The sequence below is a fragment of the Aegilops tauschii genome, chromosome 4 (genome assembly GCF_002575655.3).
Source record: "Aegilops tauschii subsp. strangulata cultivar AL8/78 chromosome 4, Aet v6.0, whole genome shotgun sequence".
Lineage (NCBI taxonomy): Eukaryota > Viridiplantae > Streptophyta > Magnoliopsida > Poales > Poaceae > Aegilops > Aegilops tauschii.
Window position 1 is genome coordinate 486,715,921 of NC_053038.3, and position 27,721 is coordinate 486,743,641.

At 40.9% G+C, this 27,721-nt stretch overlaps 2 protein-coding genes and 1 non-coding gene across 5 annotated transcripts; 2 read left to right on the top strand and 1 right to left on the bottom strand.

Moving 5' to 3' along the window:
- Positions 1-705: 705 nt before the first annotated feature.
- On the top strand, positions 706-3,764 carry LOC109748823 (uncharacterized). The gene is made up of 6 exons (XM_020307846.4): positions 706-1,287; positions 1,382-1,572; positions 1,679-1,724; positions 2,349-2,431; positions 2,521-2,637; positions 3,545-3,764. Exons 1-6 carry the CDS (start codon positions 981-983, stop codon positions 3,614-3,616), a joined length of 816 nt encoding a protein of 271 aa, XP_020163435.1. The 5' UTR covers positions 706-980; the 3' UTR covers positions 3,617-3,764.
- Positions 3,765-4,562: 798 nt separating this feature from the next.
- Positions 4,563-24,992, top strand: LOC109748822 (protein SHOOT GRAVITROPISM 6). Of its 3 annotated transcripts, none has more exons than XR_012182558.1 (51): positions 4,563-4,807; positions 4,897-4,987; positions 5,078-5,132; positions 5,253-5,384; positions 6,281-6,352; positions 7,054-7,144; positions 7,226-7,321; positions 7,450-7,528; positions 7,616-7,679; positions 8,565-8,668; positions 8,756-8,861; positions 9,200-9,289; positions 10,312-10,389; positions 10,511-10,578; positions 10,660-10,759; positions 10,885-11,037; positions 11,123-11,212; positions 11,345-11,410; positions 11,571-11,669; positions 11,767-11,841; positions 12,386-12,445; positions 12,837-12,926; positions 13,148-13,269; positions 13,469-13,598; positions 13,671-13,750; positions 14,151-14,286; positions 14,821-14,902; positions 16,024-16,169; positions 16,267-16,347; positions 16,452-16,552; positions 16,702-16,937; positions 17,028-17,137; positions 17,438-17,566; positions 17,648-17,719; positions 17,800-17,933; positions 18,613-18,685; positions 18,782-18,913; positions 19,490-19,662; positions 19,770-19,892; positions 19,986-20,046; positions 20,120-20,215; positions 21,788-21,847; positions 22,427-22,532; positions 22,625-22,738; positions 22,832-22,906; positions 23,339-23,437; positions 23,628-23,699; positions 23,786-23,871; positions 23,955-24,048; positions 24,208-24,315; positions 24,401-24,992. XR_012182558.1 is itself a non-coding variant. In XM_020307843.4 (51 exons), the coding sequence occupies exons 1-51, from the start codon at positions 4,765-4,767 to the stop codon at positions 24,638-24,640; spliced, it is 5,214 nt and encodes a 1,737-aa protein (XP_020163432.1). In that variant the 5' UTR covers positions 4,563-4,764; the 3' UTR covers positions 24,641-24,992. The 3 variants fall into 3 exon arrangements, 2 of the variants coding, with proteins under 2 accessions (XP_020163432.1, XP_073353193.1); XM_020307843.4 differs by having other exon boundaries at positions 21,747-21,847; XM_073497092.1 differs by having other exon boundaries at positions 4,681-4,807; positions 7,234-7,321; positions 21,747-21,847.
- A 1,485-nt stretch (positions 24,993-26,477) lies between these two features.
- Positions 26,478-26,548, bottom strand: TRNAG-GCC (transfer RNA glycine (anticodon GCC)). The gene has a single exon. It is a non-coding gene; the product is annotated as a tRNA-Gly (tRNA).
- Between the last annotated feature and the right edge of the window lie 1,173 nt (positions 26,549-27,721).

Here is a 27,721-nt window from a genome sequence, read left to right on the forward strand (position 1 = left end):
CATTTACAGAGAGCACAAGTGAAGTACAAACACTATGCTGACAAAAACAGATCTCCCAGGGAATTTTCAGAAGGGAAACAAGTGTATCTGAGGCTGCAACCTTATGATCAATCTTCAGTGGTTAACATGCCCTATCCCAAGTTGGCGTTGAAATACTTTGGTTCGTTCAAAGTCATCACAAAAATTGGAGCTGCGGCTTACAAACTGGAATTACCCAAAGGAAGTCAAATTAATCTGGTGTTTCATGTCTCTCAATAGAAATCACATGTGCCAGACCACACACCAGTGTTCACAGTGTTACCGAAACCTCTGGATTTATCGATTCCAGGCGTGTTACCTGAACAGATACTGGACATGCGCTTGGTCAAGAAAGGTAATGCGGCTCATTTGCAGGTACTGATCAAATGGACTTCGGTACCAGAGTCAGTAGCTACTTGGGAAGATTACGAAGTGGTCAAAGCACGATTCCATGATGCACCAGCCTGGGACCAGCTGGTTCTCAAGGGAAGGGCAATGTCAGTTTCGAGCTACTGTCATCGGGCGTCAACCAAGGCGGAAGGCGTATTCAAAAGAAGAAGACGTAAAGGAAGTGGCGGGAGGTTCGAACTGGTGTGGGCTTGTACCGCGTGGGCTTGAGTGCGTGTAGCGGGCCATGAGCCGTGTGTAATGAGAATAGCATATAAGCTGACTGTGGGGGTCCGTTCGGGGCATCATTGAAATGGAAATTCGAATTCTAGCTTATCTCTCTGAGCTTCTCTCTCTATCGTCGCCGTCCGCATCTCTCTTGCCTGCTGACCTCGTCTTCCCCGGCCAACCTCACCGGCGACGAGCCCCAAATCCGGCGGCCTCCTTCGGCCAAAGGCAAGGGTGTGAGAACGGTCGTTACAGTTTCCAGGGCCCCACATTCCAGCAGAAGAGATCCCTCTCCTGGCCCACCCGATCCAGACCCCTACCCATCCCAACTGGATCTTATCCGTCCAATGCGAACGAGGAAGAAGATCCACCCAACACAAAATTCCTCGCCTCTCCCCACACCACACACGGCAAAGGCCCGGTGGTGCCCGCGGGGAAGCAGCCGACCGACGCCCCCAATGGCCGCGTCCCTCCGCTCCCCGCCGCCCGTGCCCGCCGCCACCGCCTTCCGCCGCTGCCGCGCCGCCGTCGTCGTCTGCGCCTCCTCCTCTTCCTCCTCGTCCTCGTCCTCCGCCGTGTCGTCCGCTCCCAAGGCGCGCTTCGTCGCCCGCCGCTCCGAGTCCACCTCCGTCCAGCAGCTCGCACGCCCCCTCGGTACGACAACTCTAGCCCCGACCAGGAGCCTCCGCTCACCTACCCCAGCGATCTCCTGACACGTCACTGTCTGTCTATCTGTCTGCATATGCAGCGGAGTACATGGGCCTGCCGGCGAGCCAGTACTCGGTGCTGGACGCGGAGCGCATCGAGCGCGTCGACGAGTCCACCTTCCGCTGCTACGTCTACCGCTTCCGCTTCTTCGCGCTCGAGGTCTGCCCCGTCCTCCTCGTCCGCGTCGACGAGGAGCCCAACGGCTGCTGCATCCGCCTCCTCTCATGCAAGGCAAGCATCAAGCATCCTGCAGTAACTAGCTACTCAGTGCCTCACTAATGGCGGCGGATGATGTGCCTGCGACTAGCAAATTCTGAAAAATGTTTTGGTTATGCAGCTGGAGGGGTCACCCCTTGTGGAGGCGCAGAATGACAAATTCTCGGGTGAGGTTGTCCGCCTCTTCATGTTTGTATTGCCGTTGCTGAACCAGACAGATTGCTTAGCCTGCTAGACTAGAGCTGCCTGATACTAATTCAGTCACTGTCTCAATGGCACTGCACGTAATTTTGAATTACGATGATGGGATCAATTTCTCAATGAAGCTTTGTAATTCATTTAATTACGATGATGTCAGATAGGATTACGCAAATCACGTGGATTGTGAAATACCATTGCATTTGTACTGGACGAGTAAACTACGAAGAGGTGACCAAAAGAAGCCCATCAATCATAGTGATGCATACGACGTTTTGGTTTCCTCTGCTTGTCACGGTTCATCCTTAGTTGTCGTGATCACTGTTTTCTTGGGTTGTTTGTTTTTTGCACTTATCTAACTAAATAATTGGTACATCCAAAAAAAGAAACTCAATAGTTTGTATGCACAATCCACACGGTAAAAAATAATTGGAGGGACTTTCTTTCGTCAGACTTAGTGGCAGAATGGAGTTGCATGATTCACTCTATGTTAATTAATACGCATGATTTCATAGTTGTATTTAGCATTTCGAAAATTAAATATTCAATTGTTGTTCCAGGAAATCATTGACATGATTTAATGTCGGATGCAGCTTCCATGGTGAATAGGGTTTTCTGCAACAGCAGTTCAGAGGGTTCGACGCTTCAACAACTTACATCGGATGCTACAATCGAGGTAATTCAGTCTCTGGCTCTCAGCTGGCTTCATCTCTAAACATCACTGGAAGTTCTTGGGCTGAACCATATTTGTATGATAATTTTCAGGTTGCAATTGACATTCCCTTTCCATTTCAAGCACTACCAGTTGAAGCTATTGAATCAAGTGGCAGGCAAGTGCTTGAGCAATTACTCCGAGTCATGCTTCCACGATTTCTGAAGCAGGTCAGTAAAATACTGCGTTGCCTTTTCCCTATGACAGCCTTTTGTTTAGTCCATTTTTTATCAGCTCAGCTTGCATTTTTTTTTCTTCGATGCACTGTGTTTGAGGAAAAAAAATTCTTCAATGTACTGACTCATTTTTTACCATTGCAACCTCATATAATTTTGTGATAGAGTAAACTCAAGGATGTGTTGTTCTACTTCTATGCAAGTAATAAAGTAATGGTGCGTCAAGTTCAGAAGATTTTTTTCTGAAAATCAAAGTCTCCTTCATTTCATTACTCATATATGAAGTTATGAACTAGATCTATGTTGATTAGTTATATTTCAAAAACACACAGAACACTTGCGCACAGTTGCATATCAGATAGAAAAAGTACAAGGATTCATGCCCACACCCAGGCGATACAGCGTGCCTTACCGCAGTGTTAAAGAACGCTAATATTCTAGCCTGTGCCAACTAACTTGGAGCACGGCACTGGGGCCTGACGCTCCTACCGTGCCCCAATAACTCGCTCCAGCTGGGTGCTGCATATAGGGGCAGAACATCAGGTTGGTTAGTTACCATTGAGCAGGCATCGGCATGCTTATTGGTTATCACTTATCAACGCTCGTTTCTTGATGAAACCGCCAGCGTGGCCACTGTTATCACATTTCCTTTCTGCCACATTCATCGATATCTGAACTGTCACTTATGGTCCATTTCACTTCACTTGCGTTCTGTTCAATCATATCTCATATATTATTGAACTAGATGACTCCCAAAAGTTCATATATGGATTAGGTTATGCTGATTAATGCCAGCTGGAAGTGTCTCGAGTCGAACCATCTGTTGTCTTCAACACTTGCTGTATTTATGTTGATACTTGGCCCAACATTATCTACTGAATTTTGTGGTTGTTTCTTTCAGCTTGATAAAGACTACCAAGCTTGGGCTTCCGGCGATTCTTCAAGGAAACCACTTGGCACTGGGGAAATATGAAGCTGACCATAGGCATAAGATAGCTTTTCTTGTTTAATCTAGTTGATGTGGTCGTACATGATCCACTTCCTCATGATAGTCTGTCCTTGGAAAACTCTCGTGGTTGTATATTATGATCCCACCGTCATATGATCGATCCATTCGCTTCTTTCTGCTGGTTCGTTTAACTGCTTGTGGGCTTGTGGTCATCGGCCGCACTTTCAGTAAAACACAGGAATTGCATTCTGCCTATGGTTTTCAGTAATTGCAAGAGCAATTGCATGGAGCCACTGCCACTAGCAGCTAGCGGTATGGCCATGGCAATGTAAGTACAGAGCGGGTGTTTGCAACGCTGATATTGATGTTGGCAGCAATACGTGCTGTCTGTCTCTGTGCTGGTTTCACGGCGTGAAGAATTCATGCGGAGGAGACGATGGTAGACAGGTTCAGAGTTGGTTGGCAAGTCGATGTGCACCAAGACGACCAACAGGTGCAAACTTCAGTGGAAGGAATGATGAGGGACCCAAGTTATATAGATACATAAGATAGATAAGCTAAACTATGTGCTGATGCTCGAAGCAAGGAAAGAGCCAGCACAGCAGGGGTTGTCCTGGAGATAAACTATGCGCGCGCCTCCGACTAAGCTTGGCACACTCGTCAGCGACTTACGTCCGAATTTCCAAACATTTTTGTAACCTGAATTTCAGAGATAAGCGCTGAAAGATTTTAGCTGAGAGATAGATACCGTAGGGTGAAGATTCAGAGAAGCAGAACCTGGAATACCGTAGGGTGAAGATTCAGAGAAGCAGAACCTGGAAACCTCGGGCACTCTCTGCAAACCTTTTTTTTAGATGCTCTGCAAACTGTTGAAGATACCGAATCATGAGCGGCAGAGGGGAAGAGGACGGCCGTATAACGACGGACGGGCGCAGCATGATAGAGCGGCACGTTCCGCTGCCGATGGGTCGAGATCAAACTGTGGTTCAATCTCTCCGCATCTCATTGTCAGTTTCCCTCGGCCCCCTTCGGCGGCACCCGGATGGAGACGGAGTGACCTCACCACCCCCATCGTGTCACGCCACCCCGGACTCGAACCTCTCTGAGCTGTCCCTCCACCCCGCCTCGCCTCCTCTCGGCCCTCCTCGCCGCGCCGCGCCGCGGATCTCCTCATGGCGTCCTCCTCCTCCGCCGCGGCGTCCGCGGCCGCGCTCGGTGAGCACGCCCTCCTCCCCCGCCCCGTCTCCGATTCCTCGACACCCTCACCCTCTCTCTGACCCGCTCCCCGCCCCTCCATTTCGCAGAGGCCGTGCAGGTCCTCGTCGCCTCCCTCGCTGACGACTCCCCGCGCGCCCGCGACTCCGCCCTCGCCGCGCTCCGCGAGATCGCGCCGCTGTGAGTAACCCAGCGATTTCTGCCGCCTGGCCCTGGCTGGCGTATGATTGATTAATTAACCCGTCGCTTGTTGCTTGTCGCCGGGTGCAGGAACCCGCTGCTCGTCCTCGACTGCTGCGCCACCGTCTCCCGGGGCGGCCACCGGGTAAGCTCCTCCCCTCCCCCGCGCCTCTGCGCCTAAACATCCTCTTCATTTTGGGCGCGCGTTTCCGTTTCGCTTCGGCTTTGGGTGTGAATTGGTTCTGGCTGATGTCGACTGCTGCAGCGCTTTGGCAACATGGCCGGGGTTTTCCTCGTCATGGCCTCCGCCGTCAGGGCTCTCGATCGCTTGGATGCTGAGCGCGAGTTCCTCCGGAAAATCGCCAAGATTGCCACCGCAGAGATTGTTAGCTCAAAGGTATTACTGGACGCTTTTAGTCTGTGTCCTTGTCTTTTTTTCTTCTTCTTCCAGCTGAATACAAAATGGTGAGCTGGGAATGAGGTAGTACTGTTTTGCGGCTTCACACGCCTTCATTTCTGACACCCGTTACATAACTAGAGAAAATTTTGTGGGGTTCGCTGAACAGTTGACATGAATGTTCTTACCATATATAGGGGTGTCAGAAGGTTTGCACACTAGGCATGCTTTGCTGCTGTGACTGTCACACTGGTTTACAATTATTTTCATGAACTGACCCTGCTTGAGTATAAGATGCCATGGAACGTTTTGATGATCACATACTTTACTTATCGCACCATCAAGTTAAAAGGATTCCCGCTGCCTCCTCAGAAGCTGGAGTGATTTGTTCACTACCGTTCAATGAGTTGTTGCATACTTCAACTGTATGTTACAGTCTGAATTCTTTGAAACTTAATATTTATGTATTTTTCAAGTTTCAGTGCTCGGTACTTTATTATCACTCCTACACCTATTGTGCGTGTACCATTCTTCTGTAACACCTATTGGTTCTTAATTTCAGATTGATGTAATAGGTGTAGCTAGCTTTCTTAACTCAAGTAATTTTTGGCATCCACCAAACATCTCTACTCTAGGCATTTATTTATTTGCAGAAACGGCCTTGATTTTCTGCAGCCAAGAATCATGGCCCGTTTTTCAAGTTTATTCTTCTCTTTTCGCCATGGCTTTGAACATTCATAATGCTATCTGTTTACAATAGGTGCTATTCTAGTGCTCTGCAATGGCAAGGATGCATCATGTTTCTTTTTACAGCTTTTGATTTGTTTTCTAGTTTTTCTGTTTTGTCTGCCTTTGTTTATCTGTTGGTTGATCTAGTGTTGTTCTTTGGTGAACAGGATTTCAATGTTGATTGGCAAAGAGCGGCAGCTACTCTTCTTGTTGCCATTGGGTCACATGACCCAGATTTGGTATACCTTTTGCACAACCATTATACTTTCTGTTCGTGGATAAACTTGTTATAGATGTCTAGGAGTAAGGCTACTTCAATAAGGTCGAATTTGTTAGGTATGAAAAAATGGGGTCATGGTCACTGCGTAGCTAAAAGGGCCAAACCCCAAAAGTGTATCTGAGAAAACAATAGTGGATACTGTCATGATGCAACACTTTTTCAGTGCCATCTCTCGCATTTTTACATCCTCTGGTTGCTACTGAGTAAATTTCCCCTAAGAAAAATTCATTTCTCTTGGAGAGTTATTGATTGAAGGATTCTGTAACTGCAAGCATGACTTAATTATTGTTTCGGAGTTTGCATTCTAGCACCAAGTATTTTGGGTGTACACTCAAGTCTGTTGCAAGTTTCAATACCAAACTTTTGTATTTGGCAATTCTTCACTAATCTTTATTTTCCGAAGATACCCAGGTAGCTGAGTTTCATGTTAATTCAGGAATAGTGTTCTATTGATGCTGTGGGTTAACATTAGCTTTGGTAAACTTATATGTCAGAAGTCATTTACTCTTCCCAAAGTCTACATTGCTGGATACCCACTTCTCCCTTGGATGACTGCCCAAGGAGAACTTGTATTTTTAAGGATATGACCATCATCAGTCGACTGTTCGTTTTGTGCCTTTCTGCTAGTATTCTCATAAGTACCAACCTAACACGTTGTAGATGATGGAGGAGATATTTCTTTACTTCTCTGGACCAACTTCTGCTTTGCCAGCCATGTTACAGATACTTGCAGACTTTGCATCTGCTGAAGGTTAAACACATTCTTTTTATTTTAATTTCACCTGAATTGGTTGGACTGCTGAATTTGCAACTTGTTCTTGCTTATTTGAAGCCCTGCAGTTCACTCCACGATTGAAGGATGTACTTTTGCGTGTTTTACCTATCCTAGGAAGTGTACGAGATGGCCAACGACCTGTTTTTGCAAATGGTACTTCCTTTTGCAATTTCCTTCAGTTATCAGTCTATGCTCTCATTTGTACTCATATATTTCCGGAAATTTCTGAAAATATATACGTTCTTGCTTCTGAATTAATTGATACCATGTTTCCTTTGCAGCATTAAAGTGTTGGTGCCAGGCTGCATGGGTGTATATAGGAGACGCCTCTTCAGGGCTTCCTTTTGATGACGATGTTATGTAAGTTTTGACAAAGATCATTTTCTGTTTATTTTTATTAGATGTAATGGAAGCTGGTTTGCCATCTGTGCAATATTCCATTGTCAGGTCCTTCATGAATTCAGTATTTGAATTACTTCTAAAAGTGTGGACGGGCTCCCGTGATCTGAAGGTACACAGTTGATTGTTTGTTGATATTTACACCCGTTTCAATAGTAATAGTGTATCGACTGATAGGAGCGTGTTCATCAGTAGAAAAGTTACCTAAGTACAAAAATAACTTTGGTACATGTTATTGGAAATGCCTACCTGCCAATAAAACTGATAAATACTAACATTTTCTGTAATGGCTCAATATATTCTGATCCACCATTATCAAGGCTATTGGGCTAATAATGGTGCATTTTGTAAGCACCACAATGCACCGAGATCGAATGGTCACACAGAATAGCGTGTCAAGTCATGCTATGACTGTTCTGGTAACACGTGCTTATGTATCAAGCGAGAACTTCCCTTGCGGAGAGATTATCTTTTTGGGAAGCGCGAAAAAGCAAGTCCCGTTGCACTGATGGAAAAAGAGTTATTTACAAGCCCATAGAAGGGTCACGCCTGACTTTACTTCACCCCGGCCTCTAATACCTAGGTGCCGCCAGAAGTAGTGCAGCGTGCATGGGGTGACCTGCCGATCAGATCCACGTGAGCGCCGGGAGAGGGGGGGGGGGTCTTATCATCAATTACTTCTAGGGGGACAGTCAACAAATTGTGCCCATAGGCGCAGATCAGATGGTTGCCGTGCATTCCTGTCAATCAAATGGTTAGCATTGCGAGTTAATTTTCTCCTATATCATTGTCATCAAGTTTTTTTGGAGTCCCTTGCACAATGGACCTTTTCCTCTCTCTAGAACATTGCAAATTTGCTACAGTGTTGGGGGATCTTAGTGGCTTACAGAAATGAAATCTGTAATAACAAAGTAATACACATTTTATTAGCACACTTAATGCTTTCAATCAAATTAATTGCTAAGTGGCACCCATGTGTTGTCAATATTTCCATCAGGTCCGTTTGTCTTCTGTGGAGGCTTTGGGAGAAATGGTTGGCCTGGTCACTAGGTCACAGTTAAAATCAGCTCTGCCAAGGATTATACCAACAATGTTGGACCTGTATGTTTTTATTATTCTCATATATTTACTGAAGACTTCACACAATTCTCTCAGATATTTATTTGTTTTGAACTTCTGCCTATGTAGATGTAAGAAAGATCAAGAAGTGGCTTTTACCGCGGCTCACAGTCTTCATAACCTTCTTAATGCATCATTACTGTCAGAAAGTGGCCCCCCTTTACTTGAGTTTGAGGTAAATTAAGAATATTCTTAAAACATTATATTTTATTCAATTAATTAATACATCGACATTTTGTAAGTTTCTTATTAGAATTATGGTTAGTTGATAACTAATACGTGTCCTGCAAAATTTGCCCGACATTTCATTGCAGCATCTCATGTTTTTTTCTGCATGAACCATGATCAATGAGGAAACCCAGCATGATAATTTGGCAACTTCTCTAGGACATTATGTGATGAATTGACATCATATATACATAAAAAATGCATGCATTATTGCTGTTTTAACACCTTATATATATGTGATGTCAAAGCATGATAACTCGCAATCTGTTACTTCTTGTGTTGCAGGAGCTAGCTGTTGTCTTAATTACTCTTCTTCCTTTAGTATCTGTCAACATCAGCAAAGATGAACGCTCATATATTTCAAAGGGATTGAAGGTGCCTCCTATCTCAAAATCTTTTATTTGTGATCATTTTGGTTGCATTGAGACATCTGTTAATTCTGCACACTCTAGTGGATTATTCCAGATCCATACCGCCACATTGCGCTCGGTAAATAGAAGTGATGACGGAACCACTGATGGAGTCGACTGGACTCTGGAGAGTGATCTAAAGACATGTTATGCTAGCAGCATATAACATGGTTTTGTGGTCGAACCTAAGATTGGGGCCTGATAGGCAGTTGTGGAATCAGAATTTTCAGCTTAAGCTTATATCTTGGCTGATATGTCTCTTAAGGAAAGAACCTAAGAAAATGTTTCCATCTTTGAAATTGTGAATACAGAGCAACATTATCATGGGAAAATATCTTCAGGGGTGTAAATGATGTGAAAAGTAACTCACATAGAGATATATTTTGAATTCTTGTTAGATTAGAACTTGTTAGTCCCTGTTTATAGTTTCTATTATTTCGTCATTATTGTAGGACATTTGTGCAGTTTTTCTTTTGACATATGTACATATATTTATTCAGTAGTGTTGTCCCTAGTGTTAATAAGACTAGAGTCTGGGTCAGTGGATCTAGACGAGGTCTGATACTGCAAACTTGAGTTTTAACAAAAATGTTGTTCTTATTCCTTATTAAGCCACTATGCCACACTAAAACAAACATGCACCCGTTTATATGGGCACCATATTATCCTCATTTGAGCACAAACTGCGATTGGTGCTATCTGCATCGTGTATCTTCCATCAAACAATTCACAAAGGTGTCTGAATATTGGAATTTATGATACCTAGTGTTTTCCTGGAAGTTCCTCGTGCTGTTTATTACCTCTGAAGCAAAGTTGTTTTTCAGTGTCCATTGCTTTATACTCCCTCTGTCCCATAATATAAGACGTTTTTGCAAGCTAACATAGCTAGCAAAAACGTCTTATTTTGTGGGATGGAGGGAGTAGTTTATACTAGATGAATGGTTAAGAATAGTTACTACACATGTGCTTATATTTACATGCTTGTAGACATACAATGAACTCCAGCACTGTTTCTTGGTAACTGGATTAGCATATCCTGAGGATCTGTGCATGTTCCTCCTGAGTGTAAGTACGAAGTTACACTTTTCCTACTTCCTACACATTCCAAAAAACTCAAAGTTTCATTGTGAATATTCACATAATTGGCTTATATAGTCCACTGTTGTTGCCTTCTATTGCCTTATAGAAATGTAGGTCAAAAGATGAAGCATCAATTGTTGGGGCACTTGGAACAATAAAACATCTATTGCCCAGGTTCTATCCCCCCCCCCTCCCACCCCCACCCCTTCTCTGCTTTGGAATTATTTGTGACAAGTTCTGTAACCTATCATACAGGTTGTTGGAATCATGGCATACTAAGCAAACATTGTTGGTTGAAATAGTCAAATCACTTCTAGAGGAGCAGAGCTTGGGTATTCGAATGGCACTAGCTGAGGTATTCCATATTAACTTTTTTCAGACTTTGTTAATTTTTTTTGCCTGTATAGATAATACTGATATCTGTTTTTTTGGTATACATCCAGTTATTCATTGTCTTAATACCAGTTCAATCATGTACAGCTAATTGTCGTTATGGCTTCACATTGCTACTTGAGTGGGCATTCTGCTGAGCTCGCGGTTGAGTTTTTGGTGGGGCATAGTGCTATAACCGACGATGATCTAAATGATATCAACACTCTGAAAAATGAGTACTTCCAGGACAAAAGATTTGAGGTTTAACTAATTTCAGACTATGCACAGTTTACTAACTGGATGTCAATTTCTTGAGGATGATTTATCTTATATTTTCACTTATCAGATGAAAATAAGTCTTGCTGGTCTATCTGAACTAAGAGCTGTATGTGAAAAGGGTCTACTTTTACTAGCAATTACCATTCCTGAAATGGAGGTACAGTGGAAACTTGATGTTCTTTAATCTTTACATTGTGCCCATCTAATTAGGAAATCAGCTTGTGGAGCTAGGATAACAAATATCTTTATGGTGTTGTGAGTAATGCATTTTACATTTTATTATTTCCAGCTTGTTCTATGGCCATTTCTCTTGCAGCTGATTATCCCAAAGAAGTATACAGGTGCAGTAGCTACGGTGAGCGCTCTTACGTTATTCTCTACACCCTTGATATTTGTCAAAGCAATGGACCTTAGTTGGTTATATTTGTTACATGTTTTAACCGAAGTTTGGTCCTTTAATCAGTTTCGTAATATTAGTATATTGTGTACTGATTACAATGGAGATATATCTGCAGGTCTGCAAATGCATAACTGAATTGTGTAGGCATAAATTGTCGCAGACAAATCCACTATATACTGAGTTTAATGCCTCAAACGAAATGCCCAGTCCTGAGGTAGTTTGTTTACGTTTACTTGATACCAGATGTCCAGATGACATTTTAGTTTATCATCCATAGCTACTTATTTCTCATAGCTGTATCGGTTATGCAGGATCTGTTTGCTCGTTTGCTGGTGCTTCTGCATAATCCACTTGCTAGGGGGCAACTCGCTACCCAGATCCTGACGGTTTGTCTTCAAACTAATTAAATCTTCATTGTTGGTTATTGTATCTGATTGATGTCCATCCATTTATTCCATGTATGGTCTAGCTTTCCCAGACATGTGAATACTTCTCCTCTTAGAGATCCTGTGTCGCATTGAGGTTCTTCTATCCTTTGATGGTGAATTATCATATGCTTTATGTTGCAATGGATTAGTTATACATGGAAAATTAGTTCTTGACACACTAGTTCTCTTTCTTGTCAACTGGGATAACTTTTATCATCCCTGACCAATAGGCTGCCTGATACTGTTTGCTTCCATTCAGTATCTGGATTATATAGTCCGCAGCAGTGGATACCTTATTTTCATCACAACTCTAGTACTGTACTGTTGCCTTGTAAGTCTTTAACTTTGTTTGCCCTCATATAATGTAATTCAAGTTGTCACTCATTAGGAAGTGCGCTCTCTGGGGCCTCTGGTTATAATTCTTTTGATGTATTTAATATAGAAAAACCTCAAAGATTGTTCACTGCGTCATCATTGTCCACATTACTTTTGGTTTTTGTAGGTGCTGTGCTACTTGGGTCAACTTTTCCCAAGAAACCTTTCTTTATTTTGGGAAGATGAGGTATAGCCCCTTCATCTAGTGTTCTTAGCAGTTGAAGAGTGCATTCCCATTCCAGTTTTTTGTTAGTTAATCATGTTTGCATGTGTTTGGTTCTTAATGGAGAAGTAATTTTGTAGGAGTAGGAGTAAGTCATATTATCCACTCATCTTTCTGCAGTATCGAAATTTTTCTTAATTTGTATGTTAATCGACATTTTAAGAACGGCCATTGCCCATCCTGGCTGTGTCTTGGATTAGTGTGATGCTTGCCCCTTGAATGTTTTCTTTGTACAATTCACTGAGCTATGTAACTTTTGTGACGATTTACTTAACAGCAATAGGACTAATAGTCAAATTTCAGCTTGTCATGTTGTTAAAGTGGCTTAAAAAATGTATATTTTGGCAAGTATTAGGTCCCTAAGATGAAAGCTTACATCAGTGATCCTGAAGATCTTAAGCAAGATAGCACCTACCAGGAAATATGGGATAACATGATAATCAATGTAAGTATATTGTTCTTGTCGTTTGAAGATTATAATCATGTCATAAAGCAAGTGGAATTATGGTGATTATTGTCACTGTCGGCAAATTTGTGCTAACTAGTTGTGTGAAAAACAGATGCTGGTAACAGATTGATTGCTTGTTTGTACCTTGTAGACCTTTCTTTTGCGAGGCTTCAAATTATCTTGCTTCTCTCAAAAGCTTATTTTGCTATGTCTTCCAGTTTTTAGCTGAATCCTTGGATGTTGTGAATGATAATGTGTGGGTCATATCCTTGGGCGATGCATTTGCTAGACAATATGATCTCTATGCTACATCTGATGGGCATTCAGCTTTGTTGCACAGGTAAGTTTATGTTACTCTGCTGTACCTTCCATTGATCTGTAGTTATTGGCATTTCTCGGGATTTGGTTACTAATGCTTTTACTAGGTACATTCCTATTAAGATGGACTTGATGTTTTTGGCTCGGATGCACAAAATATATTGTCAACATGCCCATGCACTTAATGTACTGGAAGTGATTTTCTAATATTTTATCTGCAGATGTTTAGGAATGCTTCTTCAGAAGGTTGATGATAGGATTTATGTCCGTGAAAAGATTGATTTGATGTGTAGACATTCAAGTATGTCTATTCCTGTTAATCGCCTTGGACTTGCCCAAGGCATTGGTTTGGTAAGTCGGAATTAATGAAATCTTTTCATTTAGGACTTCCTTTTGGAGCTTTTGTACTGAATACACTTGCAGGTTGCAGCTTCTCATTTGGACACAGTTTTGGAGAAGCTGAAGAACATACTAGAAAATGCAGGGCAAAGTGCTCTCCAGAGGTATTTATGTCCTTTTTGGTAGGAGCACCCTATTTTATATTGCTAATCTTACTGTGAATCATGCCGAGATAGCAACTCATAAGCTAAGTTGGAAGTAATTAGATTATGCTTTAGTTCACATATACACCTATATGGCCAGTTTTGTGCCCGGAGCAACCGATTTGTTTCCCCTTCTAAATTAACCACCGATAACGATTTACCGATATTTTTGGTAGGTACTTCATTTTGGTTTACTTGAACAATAGTTTCTTCGATTTCCTCATTTTATCATAATTTATTTGATGAAAGAGAAATCGAGATAATGAATGGCACTGTTGTTTTTGTGTCTTAGTTCATGTTTCCAGCCCATGTATGTAGTTGGCCCATTCTATTAATAAATATGTGGTGTTGAATTCTGCAGGTTCCTCTCATTTTTCTCGTTTAGAGAAAAAGTGGAGGATGTTGATGATACATACGCAGCTCTGGCTTTGATGTATGGTTATGCTGCAAGATATGCCCCATCAACAGTAATTGAAGCCAGAATCAACGCACTTGTGGTATGTATCCAATTTATGAACCGAGTTGTCATTATTTCTGCTATATAAAGATGACCAGTCTGATAAATGATACTCCCTCCGCTCTATAATATAAGATGTTATTACAACCAATATATGAGTGCATTGTTTGTAATAACATCTTATATTATAGGACGGAGGGAGCATTTGTGGTCTTGAACTCATTTTTGAGTAATCTAAATTACCTTTTTGGCTAAGTGCAACGCATTTTCATAATATTACGCAATTCCGTACATCCACACTTACTCTGACAGTGCTCAGATACCATGGTTTTGTGTGTGTGTGTGTGTGGGGGGGGGGGGAGGGGGGGGGGTTGTAATTGTCCAAGTACTTGGCCCAAACGGGCTCATGTGGACATAGGTGCACCAGATGCACTTCCCTGATCCTGCATCAGATTATGTTTGAGGACACATTAATCACATCACAATAGATATTTTCTTTATTTCTTAGTCTGTGGCCAGCAAATCTGGTATGTATTTTGATCTCCTGCCTTTACTCTACTTACCCTGTACTCAGGGGACTGATATGCTTGGAAGATTCCTTCATGTTCAACATCCTACTGCAAAGCAAGCTGTCATTACTGCAATTGACCTTTTAGGTATTTTTCTTTATAAGAAGGCTGTATGTCTTTTCTTGTTTCTGGAGTCATGCCTAGAATTTAGTTCTGAAATGTACTCCGTTCCTCTGCTTTAGCACAATTGATATTTGCTATTTTCTTGCAGCAGTTGACTTGTTAGCCTCAACACCTGATTTTGTGTTTTACATTCGTTTATGCATATCATGTTTGTAGTTCATATCTATTTTAGGAAGACTTGTGGTAAGCTGCCGTGTCACAGATTCTGAAAAATCTTAGTTACCAACTGACCTTGGTGAAATCGGCCGAGATCTCATCGAGCTAGCATAATTCATATAAATGCCAGATTTCACTTAATTCTTGTACTTAAAACACTATCGCACGGTATTGCTGAACAAAGCAAACGCAATTATGACTTGAGAATGAGCTTAAAACCTCACCCAGACAGAATGTATTGGCAGTACAGCTGTTTCCTTATGGAAATGGCTTTTGGTACACTGATTCAGTTAAGGTGGTTTCGACATCATCATGAACACAACAAGTTCAGATACTCCGTAAAGCTACAGTGCCAAACGGATCCGTCCTCCCCGCATCATGGACCCATGTCTCATATTTTACATTCGCTACTCGAGAATTGTTGTTGGCTTGTAACGATTTCTTATCTCTCTATCTCCTCTTTAACAAGTAGTTCATAATGGAAATGGAATATTTCTATTAGTCTGGCATCTGTACAATGTTAATTTGTCTACTACATGCATGGCTCCAACGATGAACTGAATTCCAACTATAGAACTATGACCTGAATGAACAAAATGTTGCATTGAATCGTACCAGTCTATATTGGGGTTTATTACTCATGTTTGTACTTGCTGTTTTATTTTCCAATTACTTCTTCAATTGAGAGAATAAAGAAAGTGTTAATTGTAGTTTCTAGGAGATTCTTAAAAATGATTGTTTGAGAATTTGATGTCTTCTGTTAGTTAAGGAAGGCTTAGTTTGCTTAGTTGACCTAGATATTTTGAATGCATCTAACATGACTAATTAGTTCTGTGTATTTAACCCAACAGTTAAAATTTCTGAGTTTCAGCTTACATTATACACTTTTTGGGATCTATTTATCTTACATGATTATTGTTAATTTTTAGGCCGGGCTGTTATTAGTGCTGCTGAAATAGGAATTTCGTTCCCACTGCAACGAAGAGATCAATTGCTGGAGTATGTGCTAACTCTAATGGGAAGGGATCAAAGTGATGATCTCGTTGATTTCAGCATTGAGCTTCTGCAAACACAAGTATGAACTCAAGTTATACCGACTTATTCACTATCATATGTATACTAGCCGCTTGAGTTTGATGGATTTATTCATGCAAATCTTCTTATGTATGCAGACTGTTGCTTTGAGTGCTTGTACTACTCTGGTTTCAATAGAGCCAAGGTTACCTATGGAAACAAGAAATCGTGTCATGAAGGTCTGCTTTGCAGTGGCGAACGTCACAGAACTATGGCAATATGATTTTAGTTCAGTTACTTGCATAACACATATGATTTTGAGTTGTTTTATGTCCATTTTCAGGCAACCTTAGGTTTTTTTGCTTTGCCAACTGAGCCCTCAAACATTGTTGAGAGCCTGATAACAAACCTCATTATTCTGTTAGGTGCCATTCTGCTAACTAGGTAATGCTTTAAGCTCACTTTTTAATAAGCAAATCTCATTTTTCAGATAAGTTTTGACTGTCATGCTTCAATTTCTTCTGTTCTGTTCTGTTCCTTCTACCACTTGTTTGCGCTTTTTCTTATTGTGTTATGACCATTTTGTTTATCAGCGGTGAAGATGGCCGAAGCAGAGCAGAGCAGCTGTTGCATATTCTTAGACAACTCGATCCATATGTTTCAGCATCTGCAGAACACCAGAGAAGAAGGGGATGTGTTGCTGTACATGAGGTGTTAGTAAAGTTTCGCAATCTTTGTTCTGGTGGATTTGGTGCATCGGGCTCCTATCCAACTTTGAGCCTAAAGCACATTGATCAGGGAGGGCCTAGGGGCTCGTCAAGTTTGCCATGTATGTTGGAATTTTTTGCTTGGATTGTTACTGCAATTGTATGATTGTGATCTCCCAGTAGGTCAAGGCTTCTTTTTTATTTTGTACCAGCTGCATTTGTGTTGCCGAATCGAGATTCATTAAGCTTGGGCGAGAGAATAATGGCATATCTACCTCGCTGTGCTGATACAGATGATGAAGTTAGGAAAGTTGCGATTCAGGTTTGTGTGGAAAGTAGCCGGTTTGCGTTCCTTTACCTGCCACAGCTCATTTCATCTGTGCAATGTGCCATTTTCTAGGCCTTCTGGTTGCAGTGTGCCACACAAGAAAATTGAGAGACTAGTTCCCTAATAATCTGGATTGTGCAGCATAACATAGTTACATGGTTCTGTTGAAAACAGCCATGTTTTGCAGAAGATAACACAAAGATCTACGCCATAAACCTTAACAGTTAAAATTTCTCTTATACACAGAAATTGAGCTCATAAATTTATCTTTATCATGTGCTTTTACTGCTGCAGATCATTGCACTTTTCTTCAATATATCACTGTCACTTCCAAAACAGAAGACATCTGCTAATGACATCGATCTAGAATCTTCATACGGTGCTTTGTCCTCCCTAGAGGACATAGTCTCCATCATCAGAAGGGTGAGTGGCTGTATTAGTTTACCATTCATTAAATCCTCTCCTGAGCAAATGTTAAAATCCATCTTTCTCTTTCCTTTGAAGGCATCTGTTGATCAGATCGAAGTATTTCATAGAGTTGTCTCCTCTGTGTGTATTCTACTATCTAAGGACGAGGTAAACAGTATTAGCTGAAATTTGATTGTAATTGAAGAATGTCATTATGGTTATTGACAGATTTTCTCTGTACTTTATAGCTGGTTGTCTTGCTACACTCTTGCACGTTAGCGGCATGTGATAAAGTGAAGCAATCAGCAGATGGTTCCATTCAAGCTATTATAGTATTTATTATCAGAAGAGGCAAGGATCTACGTGAAGCTGATGTACTGAGGTTAGTTTATAGAAGTGGGAATTAGCTCAGAAGCACCCTAAAATGTCGTAATTAGGGTGTGAATCGTGTATGCTTGAAAACAACAATATGCTAGTGGAAAATACCAAAATGTCCACCATCTCTGTTGAAGATATACAGGGTGTGAATCGCATGGCAACTTCAGGACGCGATGACGTCTTGTTGGCCTCAGTGGGGCTGTGGACGTTGTCTCTGGAGATGCCTCACTAGTCACCATATTGGAAAAATCCCAACTAAAAAGAACATCACGTAAGGATATTTTGGTTAGTTTTGAAAAAGTAACATGCATACGGTCATTACCGAGCAAGCAGAGCGCAACTGTCATCCAGCAATGACCATCTACTACAATCTAATTTAGGACATCACAACTGCCCAGCTTTCGAGCCATCTCAGGCCATGAGCGTTTTTGGCCGTTGGATCATCAGTTCTGCGTGGTTTCGACCGTTTGATCTCCTCTCATTCGCGCCTGGGCTACACCCCACGCTTCGCGTACAGGGCCGATGCTCCCATATCAAATTCGTCCAACTCTTGTTTTGTTAATTATACACCTTTGGAGAGTGTTACTGGCCTGATTTTTCTCAAAAAGAAGCACAGTGCATTACCTCTTTTTATGTTACCTTTTGATTCGAATATTGCTAAGATATCACTTGTAATGTTACAGGACAACACAATCTCTGCTCTCATCAGCTATTGCTCTTACCGACAAGCATTCACGCCAAGAAGTTCTCAATGCAGTATCCATTATCATTTTCTTGTGTCTATCATTTTCAATATTAATATTCATTTCAAGGATTATTCCCACAAGCAGTTATTACCTTTGACTTAGATAGATATCATGCTTAGCAGAAAATACCAACCACATTGTGGTCTTTGATGAAGTTCTATTTGTGGCTGGGCGAGATATTTGTACGAAGGACATAACAAGAATTCGTGGCGGTTGGGCTATACAAGATGTTTTTTATGTAAGTATTTGGGCCAAGCCTGGGCATATGTATTATGAGTTTTTAACGACTTGTATCCTCGCTGCATTCAGTTATACAGTATATTGGTAGGCACATATATTTGATACTAGTATTTGGGCTCAGCCTGGGCATCTGTATTATGCAAGTTTTCAACGACTTGTATTTTAATTGCATTCAACTATACAGTATATTAATAGGCACATGTATGTGTTACTCCTTCGTATCATACAAATGGGGTGTGCATTCATTATAGACCATAACCCTGCCCAGCATAATCATGTGATCTTATTTACATGTATATTAATATGTTAATGACTTCTACTATTCATTCGTTTCTTCTGCATTTCCATTCTTTATATTTGCCTTGTTCATATAGTAATGACATGCATAAATATTTTACTTGGACTTTCGAACCGAAACTGTAGGGGAGGGCCCGACAGTAATATAGTTTACTTGGACTAGTTTGTATGATAATAATTCCAGATTAAATAGCAACTGCAATTATGCACCGATTGGGTAGGTGAATTCTACAGATACACTTCTTATTATGTGTTTGATGGTTTTCCCTGGTATCAGGTTTTCTCCCAGCATAAGGTGCTGGCTACTCTTTTTTTGGAGTACATTTTATCTATACTTCACAAAGAACCTGTTGCAACAAATGATTCAGAAAAAGGGGAAATTAACTCAGAGTCATCAGCTGATGACTGTATTCTACAAGCAACTATGTTCGCTCTCAATGCGTTCCTGAGGTATGGTTCTCCATTTGATGACTGACTGTTGATGTTGACTAATGGTGGACAACTGGATACCTTTCATCTGCTGATCTCATGTACTTGAAAATATCAAAACTTCACAGAGGTGGTGGGAAGGTCGGGAAACAAGCAGTTGAGCAAAGCTACCCTTCTGTCCTTTCTGCACTTATACTGAAGCTGGGAGGTCTTCACGGTCTTGCTGAATTAGGCCGCAATGAGCTTCTACGGTGAAAATTAGACTGACTTTCTGAAATATTAATTTTATATATGAAGGCTAATGTGAAATGATTACCAGAGAGTTGTTACCTCATGTTTTGCAGATCGTTGTTAATTGCATTCCAGTCATTCTGTGATTGTGTTGGCGATGTCGAGATGGGAAAGGTGCTTTTCTTAATGGCTATTGCCTGTCAACTGTCTAGCAATTATTGACTGTAAAATCTTTGTCATTTCATAGATATTAGCTCGAGATGGCGAACGAACTGAGAAGGAGAAGTGGATTGATCTTGTGCAAGAGGTTGCATGCAGTTCCTCAGTAAAGAGGCCCAATGAGGTAACTTCTAATGAACTTGCAGCTTCTCTTAGTCCCTGTGGCTAGACCAGCTTCCCTACCCGCCCCCCCTCTCTTTCGCATGGCTCCTCTATTGTATGTATGTCTTTCTTTAATAAAGTTATTGTCGGGGCCTCCTCTACAGTTTTCAGTTTGATAAAGAAGTAACTTCTAGAGTGTTTTGTGTGTTTGAGTCTTTCTGAGTTAATATATTAGTGAATTTTTGGTGACAAGAACATATGTTGACAGTAGCTGAATCCTCATATTCAAAACTACAAATAAAATACATTTTCTTTCATCTATGTTTATGCGTTGGAAGTCATCAACAACTTGACCTTTGAAGTTATAGCTGCCAGAAACTCTAGCAAGCGTGTACATATGTATTATTCCTTACAAAAACCATTTAGGAATAGCCACCATGTTTAATTTCTTTGTAGCCTTGGGAAGTTGTCCTTGAACCACATGTTAAAGTGATTGATCTTTAGCACTTGAACCAGTTTCACAAGAAAACAAGACATGTTCACAGTACGTTCTCTTTTACACCTGTAGTGCGTGTATGGGTTTTGTTGAATTGTATATATGGATTGCCTAGCCCTTTCCATCAGTTTGGACTTTTTGTTGTGTTGGCTAGTGTATGAAGCTTAACATGGTATCAGGCCTTAAGGTCTTGAGTTCAAGTCCCAGCTTTCTCAATTTATTGAAAAAATGCTGCTGCCCCTCTCTGTGTCCACGTATGGGCCTCTTGAGCCATACCTCGCGTCTATTCACGTGTTGACTTTCCGCGTCACACGCGAGAGGGGGTGTTGAAGTGTATATGTGGATTGACTAGCCCTTTCCATCAGTTCGGACTTTTGGTTGCGTTGGCTATTGCATGAAGCTTAACATGGTATCTATTCATGTGTTGACTTCCCACGCCACGCGTGAGAGGGGGTATTGAAGTGTATATGTGGATTGCCGAGCCCTTTCCATCAGTTTGGACTTTTGGTTGTGTTGGCTAGTGCATGAAGCTTGTTAGGTTTCACCATGTAGCCTTACTCTAGGGTCAGCCAGTGAGTCCCACTAAATTCGTAATACCTTATTGCAATATTTAAGATCACATACAATTCTCAGTTTCAATATTAAATTGCAGCCTCCAAGAGCCTAAACTGTTAGGAGCTTTTCATTTTTTCATGATAACAGGAATGATATGTTAGAGCTAAAATAAAGACGATACTTCTTTGAATGTGAAATTTGCTTGTCTCAGCTCTCCTGAAGTTCTTGTGAGAAAACACAGAGCTTGTGTTTCAATATTATTAAAAAGATAGAAAAGGTTAACAAGCCAAAAGAAAGGCCAAGGGCCAAAGCCAAACAACAGGGGGCGCTACAGCTCTTCTGAAACTCTTATAAGCTTTCATTGAAAGCTGGGTGTTTATTGTCATAATTGCAACTGATTTTTCTTAAATGCAATCAGAAAATTAGTCACTGTTCTATGGTTTGGATGCATACATTGCGTGGTGAAATCACTATACCAAAATAACTGGGTAATATACCACAGGTTCTGCCAACCTGCGTTATCTTGAGCAAATCTCTTGACAGGAATCAGAGGGCTGAAAGGGAGGCTGCTGCTGCTGCACTATCAGAATTTATTCGCCACAGGTAATTAATACCATTCCTCTTCATATAAGTCCTAAGATGTTCACTGTACCTCCAGAAAATGAAGGGAGAATCAAAATGATTAGTTTATGGTTGCTTAGACAGAATCAGAGTTCAGTCTCCCATGGGATTAGTTTCTGACTGGTTAGCAGCGGTTACCACTTACCACTTAGAGGCCCTCACTACTAAGGCCAGCACCAACTGGTATATTGGTCTGTTTTAAAATAATAAAACAGCAGTAGTTCAAGAAGTGCAAATTGCAGAAGTTTGAGAAAGCACTAACTGGAAAGTCTGGTGTTTCCTTGAAAACATGAAAGGGCCTGACTATGCATACAATTTTACAACAAGACATCCACCATAGTCAATAGATATTCTCAAGGAAATCATGCCTGTCACTAAAAAGTGTTTAAATAATATTTCATGCATTATGTATGCTGTAAATTTGTTGTAGTATTGTTGGCAAATATGTTCATGATTTTTACTGTGGTTTACAGATACAACTCACACACGTATATTTCACTATTTATTCCTTGCACAATTCAACTTGCCAATAACCTAATCCAGTTCTTTTTTGTTCTGCAGTGAAAAAGAACCTGCATTGCTTGAACAAATGGTTGAGGAATTGTGTCAACATGTAACCGACGACTCACCGACTGTCAGGAGTCTCTGCTTGCGAGGACTTGTACAGGTCATCAATCTAAACAGAGCAACTTCTAAGGATACATGTTGTCACATTGTTTGGCAATTGACTAACATAGATTGTGTGTCCACCTCTGTCAGATACCCGAGAGCCACATACTTAATTACATCCAGCAAGTCCTAGGAGTAATATTAGCATTACTTGAAGATGCCACCGAATCTGTTCAACTCACTGCTGTCCAGTGCCTGTTAACCGTGAGTTCTATAACTTGTTACACGATACAGATCTCCTTAAATGCCACTTATATTTAATTTACAGAACATACAAACATCCCACACTGCTTTCAGGTTCTTAATGTGTCAGAACAAGATGCAGTGGATCCCATTTTAATAAGTCTCTTAGTAAGGCTAAGGAATCTCCAGGTAACCATTTGGAACAAGCTTACCTTCATGTATTACCATTTTTAGTGACATGATGTGGCCATTTGTGTAAATTTATGATGGTTACTACTTACTATGAACGTGTTAAGTTCATCGCAATATCAGTTATAAGTTAACAGATGTTTTATTGATTGGTTCATGATAAAAACATCATGCTGAGTCTATTGTGCACATGGAATCTAGAACAAGTATAATGTCTGCACAAAATGTGAATGCTTCTATGATCAAAAGAAACTTGACATCTTACGTGCCACTTGGGAACCTGCTTATGTCTCTTTTGGTACTTTCCTGTTATCTTACGAGATTGTTTTAGATCCATCTCCTTTTCACTCAGGCGGCCTGTTTCTGTATTTTTTATATGATGACCGTAAACAACCTAGGGCCGTGACCTATTGTGTAACTTATCTGCTACAGATCTCCATGAATACAAAAATGAGGTCCAATGCCTTTGCAGCTTATGGTGCTCTAAGTGCCTATGGTGCTGGTTCACAGCATCATGCTTTTCTTGAGCAGGTAACACCCAGCTCCCACTCTGGTTGCTTTAACATCTAGCAGGGAGCTGTTATCATGAAGGCCTTCTGATAGGATGCTGTTGTAGTGGTCATAGGAAGTGACATTGTCAGCTTATGGGTTGTTAAGGCAATTGTAAGGATCTTTTCCCTTGTGCTTCTCAAGCTACCAATTTCTTTGCTTCCTGCTGCAGATACATGCCACTCTTCCGCGTTTGATCCTCCATCTTCATGATAATGACCTTAGCGTTCGCCTTGCCTGTCGGGTATGCAGTCGTTGCTTTGTTTTCCCTTACTAAGCATTTCCTTTAACTTGCATATCTTGATATTTGTGATTTTTTTTTTGAAACAGAACACATTCCAGCTCCTAGCGCCTTTGATGGAAGTAGATGGCTTGTCTTCACTCCTCAACAAGCAATATTTCACATCTGATCGGCGGTTTGTGTTGAACCTTCCTAGCTATTTCTGTTTAGTTTTCCATTTTATTTAGAAGTGACATTTTTAATATTGTGTGCCCTCAGATCTGATTACGAGGACTTCATTAGGGACTTAACAAGACAACTTTGTCGACTATCTCCCGTCAGAGTTGACAGCTACCTAGAATCTGCTATCCAGGTACCCTTTTTTTCTAGAGCACGCAGGAGAGCTTCATGTAGAGGGGGCGGGGGAGTCTTTTGTTTCTTTCCTTCCACACTTGTCATGCAACCAGCATGATGACCAAGCTATTGAATGTGATCAATATAGCATCCTGACACATCTTTTTCCTTGATTTAGGCATTTGATGCACCTTGGCCGGTCATTCAAGCAAATGCAGTTTGCTTGGTTAGTTGCATGCTATCCTTTTTGGATGATCAACGCTTCCTTGCTCCTTACTTCTCACAGGTATCTACACTCTATTTTGGTACTTTAGTTATTATAAACACATCACGGGGAGCTGCTAACAGTCTTTAACACTTATTGTGTCAAGGTGTTCGCTATGTTGGTTGGCAGAATGAGCCAATCACCAGAGGCCGTTGTTCGAGCAGCAGCATCTTCTGCATTGGGCCTCCTGATAAAGAGGTCTAACATGCTCAAGTCATTGAGTTCACGGTTTGATCGAACAGATCCATCACAGAGTTCTCAACATGGAGAGCCTCATGCTAAAACATCGTCTGAGCTTCAAGAAGAGGCTGCAGCAAAGCCAAATGGCGCGCAAGGAGAGCAATAGAAGCAATTGAAGCCGATCTCTCTCGGAAGTAAATCTGTTGTACATGTACAGAGTTCAATGTTCATGCTGCCTGCCTGTACATTTTGTGCCTCCTTCAACAATAGAGCATAGAGAGATAATTCTGTAGCCATGTCCATAGGTTTTTAGTGCGACTGTACAGCATACTGCCGTGGCAGAATTCGCTGTGTTCTGTAAGCATGTATTATAACGAAGATACGCCATTGCTAAGAAGGAACCGTCTAATTCCTGGAGTGTGTATATAGGTTTTTAGTGTAAGCATGTAAGAATTCCTTATCTGAATGAATTCCCTGGGGAAATGTGGGAGCTAGTTTTTTTTCCCCAGAATTCTTCAGTGCTGCAAGTTCACTTTATTCCTCAAAAAAAAAAGTTCACTGTTAAGCTTGATGCATTTTTAAGCTTTATCAGTCGGTAGGTAGCTCGGATCTTCTACTCCATTCGTAGCTAGCTAAACTGTTACTATTTCCGGGGATCAATGGTGAGACTCCTTTTGTGTAACTATTGTCAGAGTTGAACTATTTTCCTGTGAACATTCTGTATGGCAATGCATGCGCTACATCTGCCAGATGATGCTCTCAAGTTGACGGTTTGCGCCTCCAATATTCACCAAGCATGACTTGCTCATGGTAGGCTGATCTGATCAGCATGAATATTTTGAAATTCGTGTTTTTAAAGTTTGCATCACCCCAGCTGCAGTGCTCACTATAGCCCGCTCCGCTAGCCTTTTCAGCAGGGTGCCGCTAAATGGTCGTCTTTACAAATAGCCCGCTCTATAGTTCCGCTATAGCTGATTTGAAGGCCCGCCGCTATTTAAAACATTGGTCCATACCATCAATACTTAATTACCTGTAAATTACTGTAGTATGTATGCACTTTGTAATTAAGACGTCTGATTATTTTCCACGTTCAATGCCAACAGAATATGGGGCTGGAAACATGGTGTCAACAAACGGAGACATTTACAGTTACGGGATTCTTGTTCTAGAAACTGTAACTGGGAAGAGGCCCACGGACAGTATATCCAGACAAGGGCTGAGGCTTCGTGAATACGTTGAGCAAGCTCTGGATCATAGCATGATGGATGTTATCGACAAGCGACTCGAAGATGAGCTCCAGACCGCGGATGAATTTTCAAGGAAGAAAAAGATGCACTGTTTGACATAGCTACTCAGGCTGGGAATGTGGTGCCCTGATGAAACACTGTCGAGCAGAATGCTAACTGGAGACATCGTCAGGCAATTGGAGGCCATCAAAGAATCCCTTTCTTAGGCAACACACAACTTTTTTTGAGAGAGAGATTAGGCAACACACAACTTGTGATCGATACGGCAGGCGAATCATAACGGTTTTTCTTTTCTTCGGAGATGCAACATAATCTGTGCTAAATTTGAAGTGGCAGTATTAATAGTATGTAAGCTACTAGTACTGTCTTACTAAGTGCTCATTTTGGGTAATCTAGGGAGGTAATTATGCTCCATTACCACCTTTTCTGGAAAAACTGCTTGGTGCTAGTATGACATTCCATCAAAGCTTGTTGGAGTTGCATCAAAGCTGCGGAAATTGAAGACAGGGTATGCTACAAGTCGCATGCGATGTGTAAATCACTCACAGGAAGTAGCAACTACAAGCACGCTATAGACCTTAGCAACGGGCAATGCTGTAAGATATCCCCTTGTATCGCCATCTTGGTATGCTGAATGAGTGGCCAAGAAGCAAAAACATCTGTGCATTAGCAGCATAATGAAGTGTAAATCATCATCTTAGTTATTAATGACAAAGAAACAACGCTAGTTTTGCTTGACTGCCAAACAAAAATAATTGCACCAGCCGGGAATCGAACCCGGGTCTGTACCGTGGCAGGGTACTATTCTACCACTAGACCACTGGTGCTTCACGTCTAAAATTTTGAGATTTCACACTAACTATTTTAAAACTTAAACGGCTGAACTCGGATCTTCAGAGTTTGGCGATGGCAAGCCTCTGGTTTTAATTTTTAGTTCAATCTGCTGGTTTTATTGATAAATAATTATGGGAGTACAGTTCGGATCATACGGTTGGCTGAGTCAAGTTTGTCTACCTTGAACTAATGAAGCTGCAAATCTACGCGCGTCGTGTCGCCATACTCTACGCGCGTGGGATCAGCATGTATTTAGAAGAATGTTAATTCTGCATTTAAAAATTATTCAATGTGTATATAAAAATGTTCGTGCTGTTTATGAAAACCGTACACTGTATGTGAAAAAAGTAGACATGAAAGCATATATTTGAAAAATGTTATCCGCGTATAAAAAAATGTTTCAAATGTGTACATAAAATTTATAGTGTGTATGAAAAATAGGCATATAGAACATATGTATGATAAAATATTAATCATGTATTTAAAAATGTTAAACCTGTGTAAGAAAAGTGTTCCTTATGCATACAAAAATGTATAATGTATATAAAAAAGTAGACATCAAAACCATATATTAGACAAAAATGTCGATCACGTGTTTAAAGAAAGTTCAACATGTACACAAACTATGTTTCATATGTATATGGAAAATGTTTCATGTATTTAAAATTTTTAAATGCATATAAAAAAGTGGTTCTGATGTATACAAAAAATATACATTGCGTTTGAAAAAAATATTTCTTTCCATAAAATAATGTTCGCCATGTATTTATAACAATGTTGCATATGTATTCAAAAAAGTGTTCGAAACATGTTTAAGAAATTAAAATACATCATGTACTTAAAAAATGTTCAACGTGTATCAACAAAATGTTTCACATGTACACTAAAAATGTATATTGTCTACTGAAAAAAGTAGACACATGTTGAACAAGAAGTACCGACGAAAACCGACAAAGAAATGAAGAAAACCAATGAAAACCGAGAAAGAAACAAATTAATCCAAGAAAAGAAAAAGGAAACAAAAGAAACCCAATGAAAAATAAAGGAAACACTGAAAACTGAGAAACAAAAATAAAAACAAAGAAAGCCAAAAGAGAAATAAAAACCTAAGAAAAAATAAAAAAAATAAAAACAAATCAATGAAAACCGAGGAAAGAAACAAAAAC

What these genes read in the sequence shown, in the direction of transcription:
- LOC109748823 (XM_020307846.4), top strand. Translation starts at nt 981, where the DNA reads ATGCGAACGAGGAAGAAGATCCACCCAACACAAAATTCCTCGCCTCTC. An exon ending in TCCGCCTCCTCTCATGCAAG is followed by an intron (nt 1,573 to 1,678) that starts GCAAGCATCAAG and finishes TTGGTTATGCAG; the next exon opens with CTGGAGGGGTCACCCCTTGT. An exon ending in GCAGAATGACAAATTCTCGG is followed by an intron (nt 1,725 to 2,348) that starts GTGAGGTTGTCC and finishes TGTCGGATGCAG; the next exon opens with CTTCCATGGTGAATAGGGTT.
- LOC109748822 (XM_020307843.4), top strand. Translation starts at nt 4,765, where the DNA reads ATGGCGTCCTCCTCCTCCGCCGCGGCGTCCGCGGCCGCGCTCG. An exon ending in CCTTTTGATGACGATGTTAT is followed by an intron (nt 7,529 to 7,615) that starts GTAAGTTTTGAC and finishes TTCCATTGTCAG; the next exon opens with GTCCTTCATGAATTCAGTAT. An exon ending in ACCTAGAATCTGCTATCCAG is followed by an intron (nt 24,049 to 24,207) that starts GTACCCTTTTTT and finishes TCCTTGATTTAG; the next exon opens with GCATTTGATGCACCTTGGCC.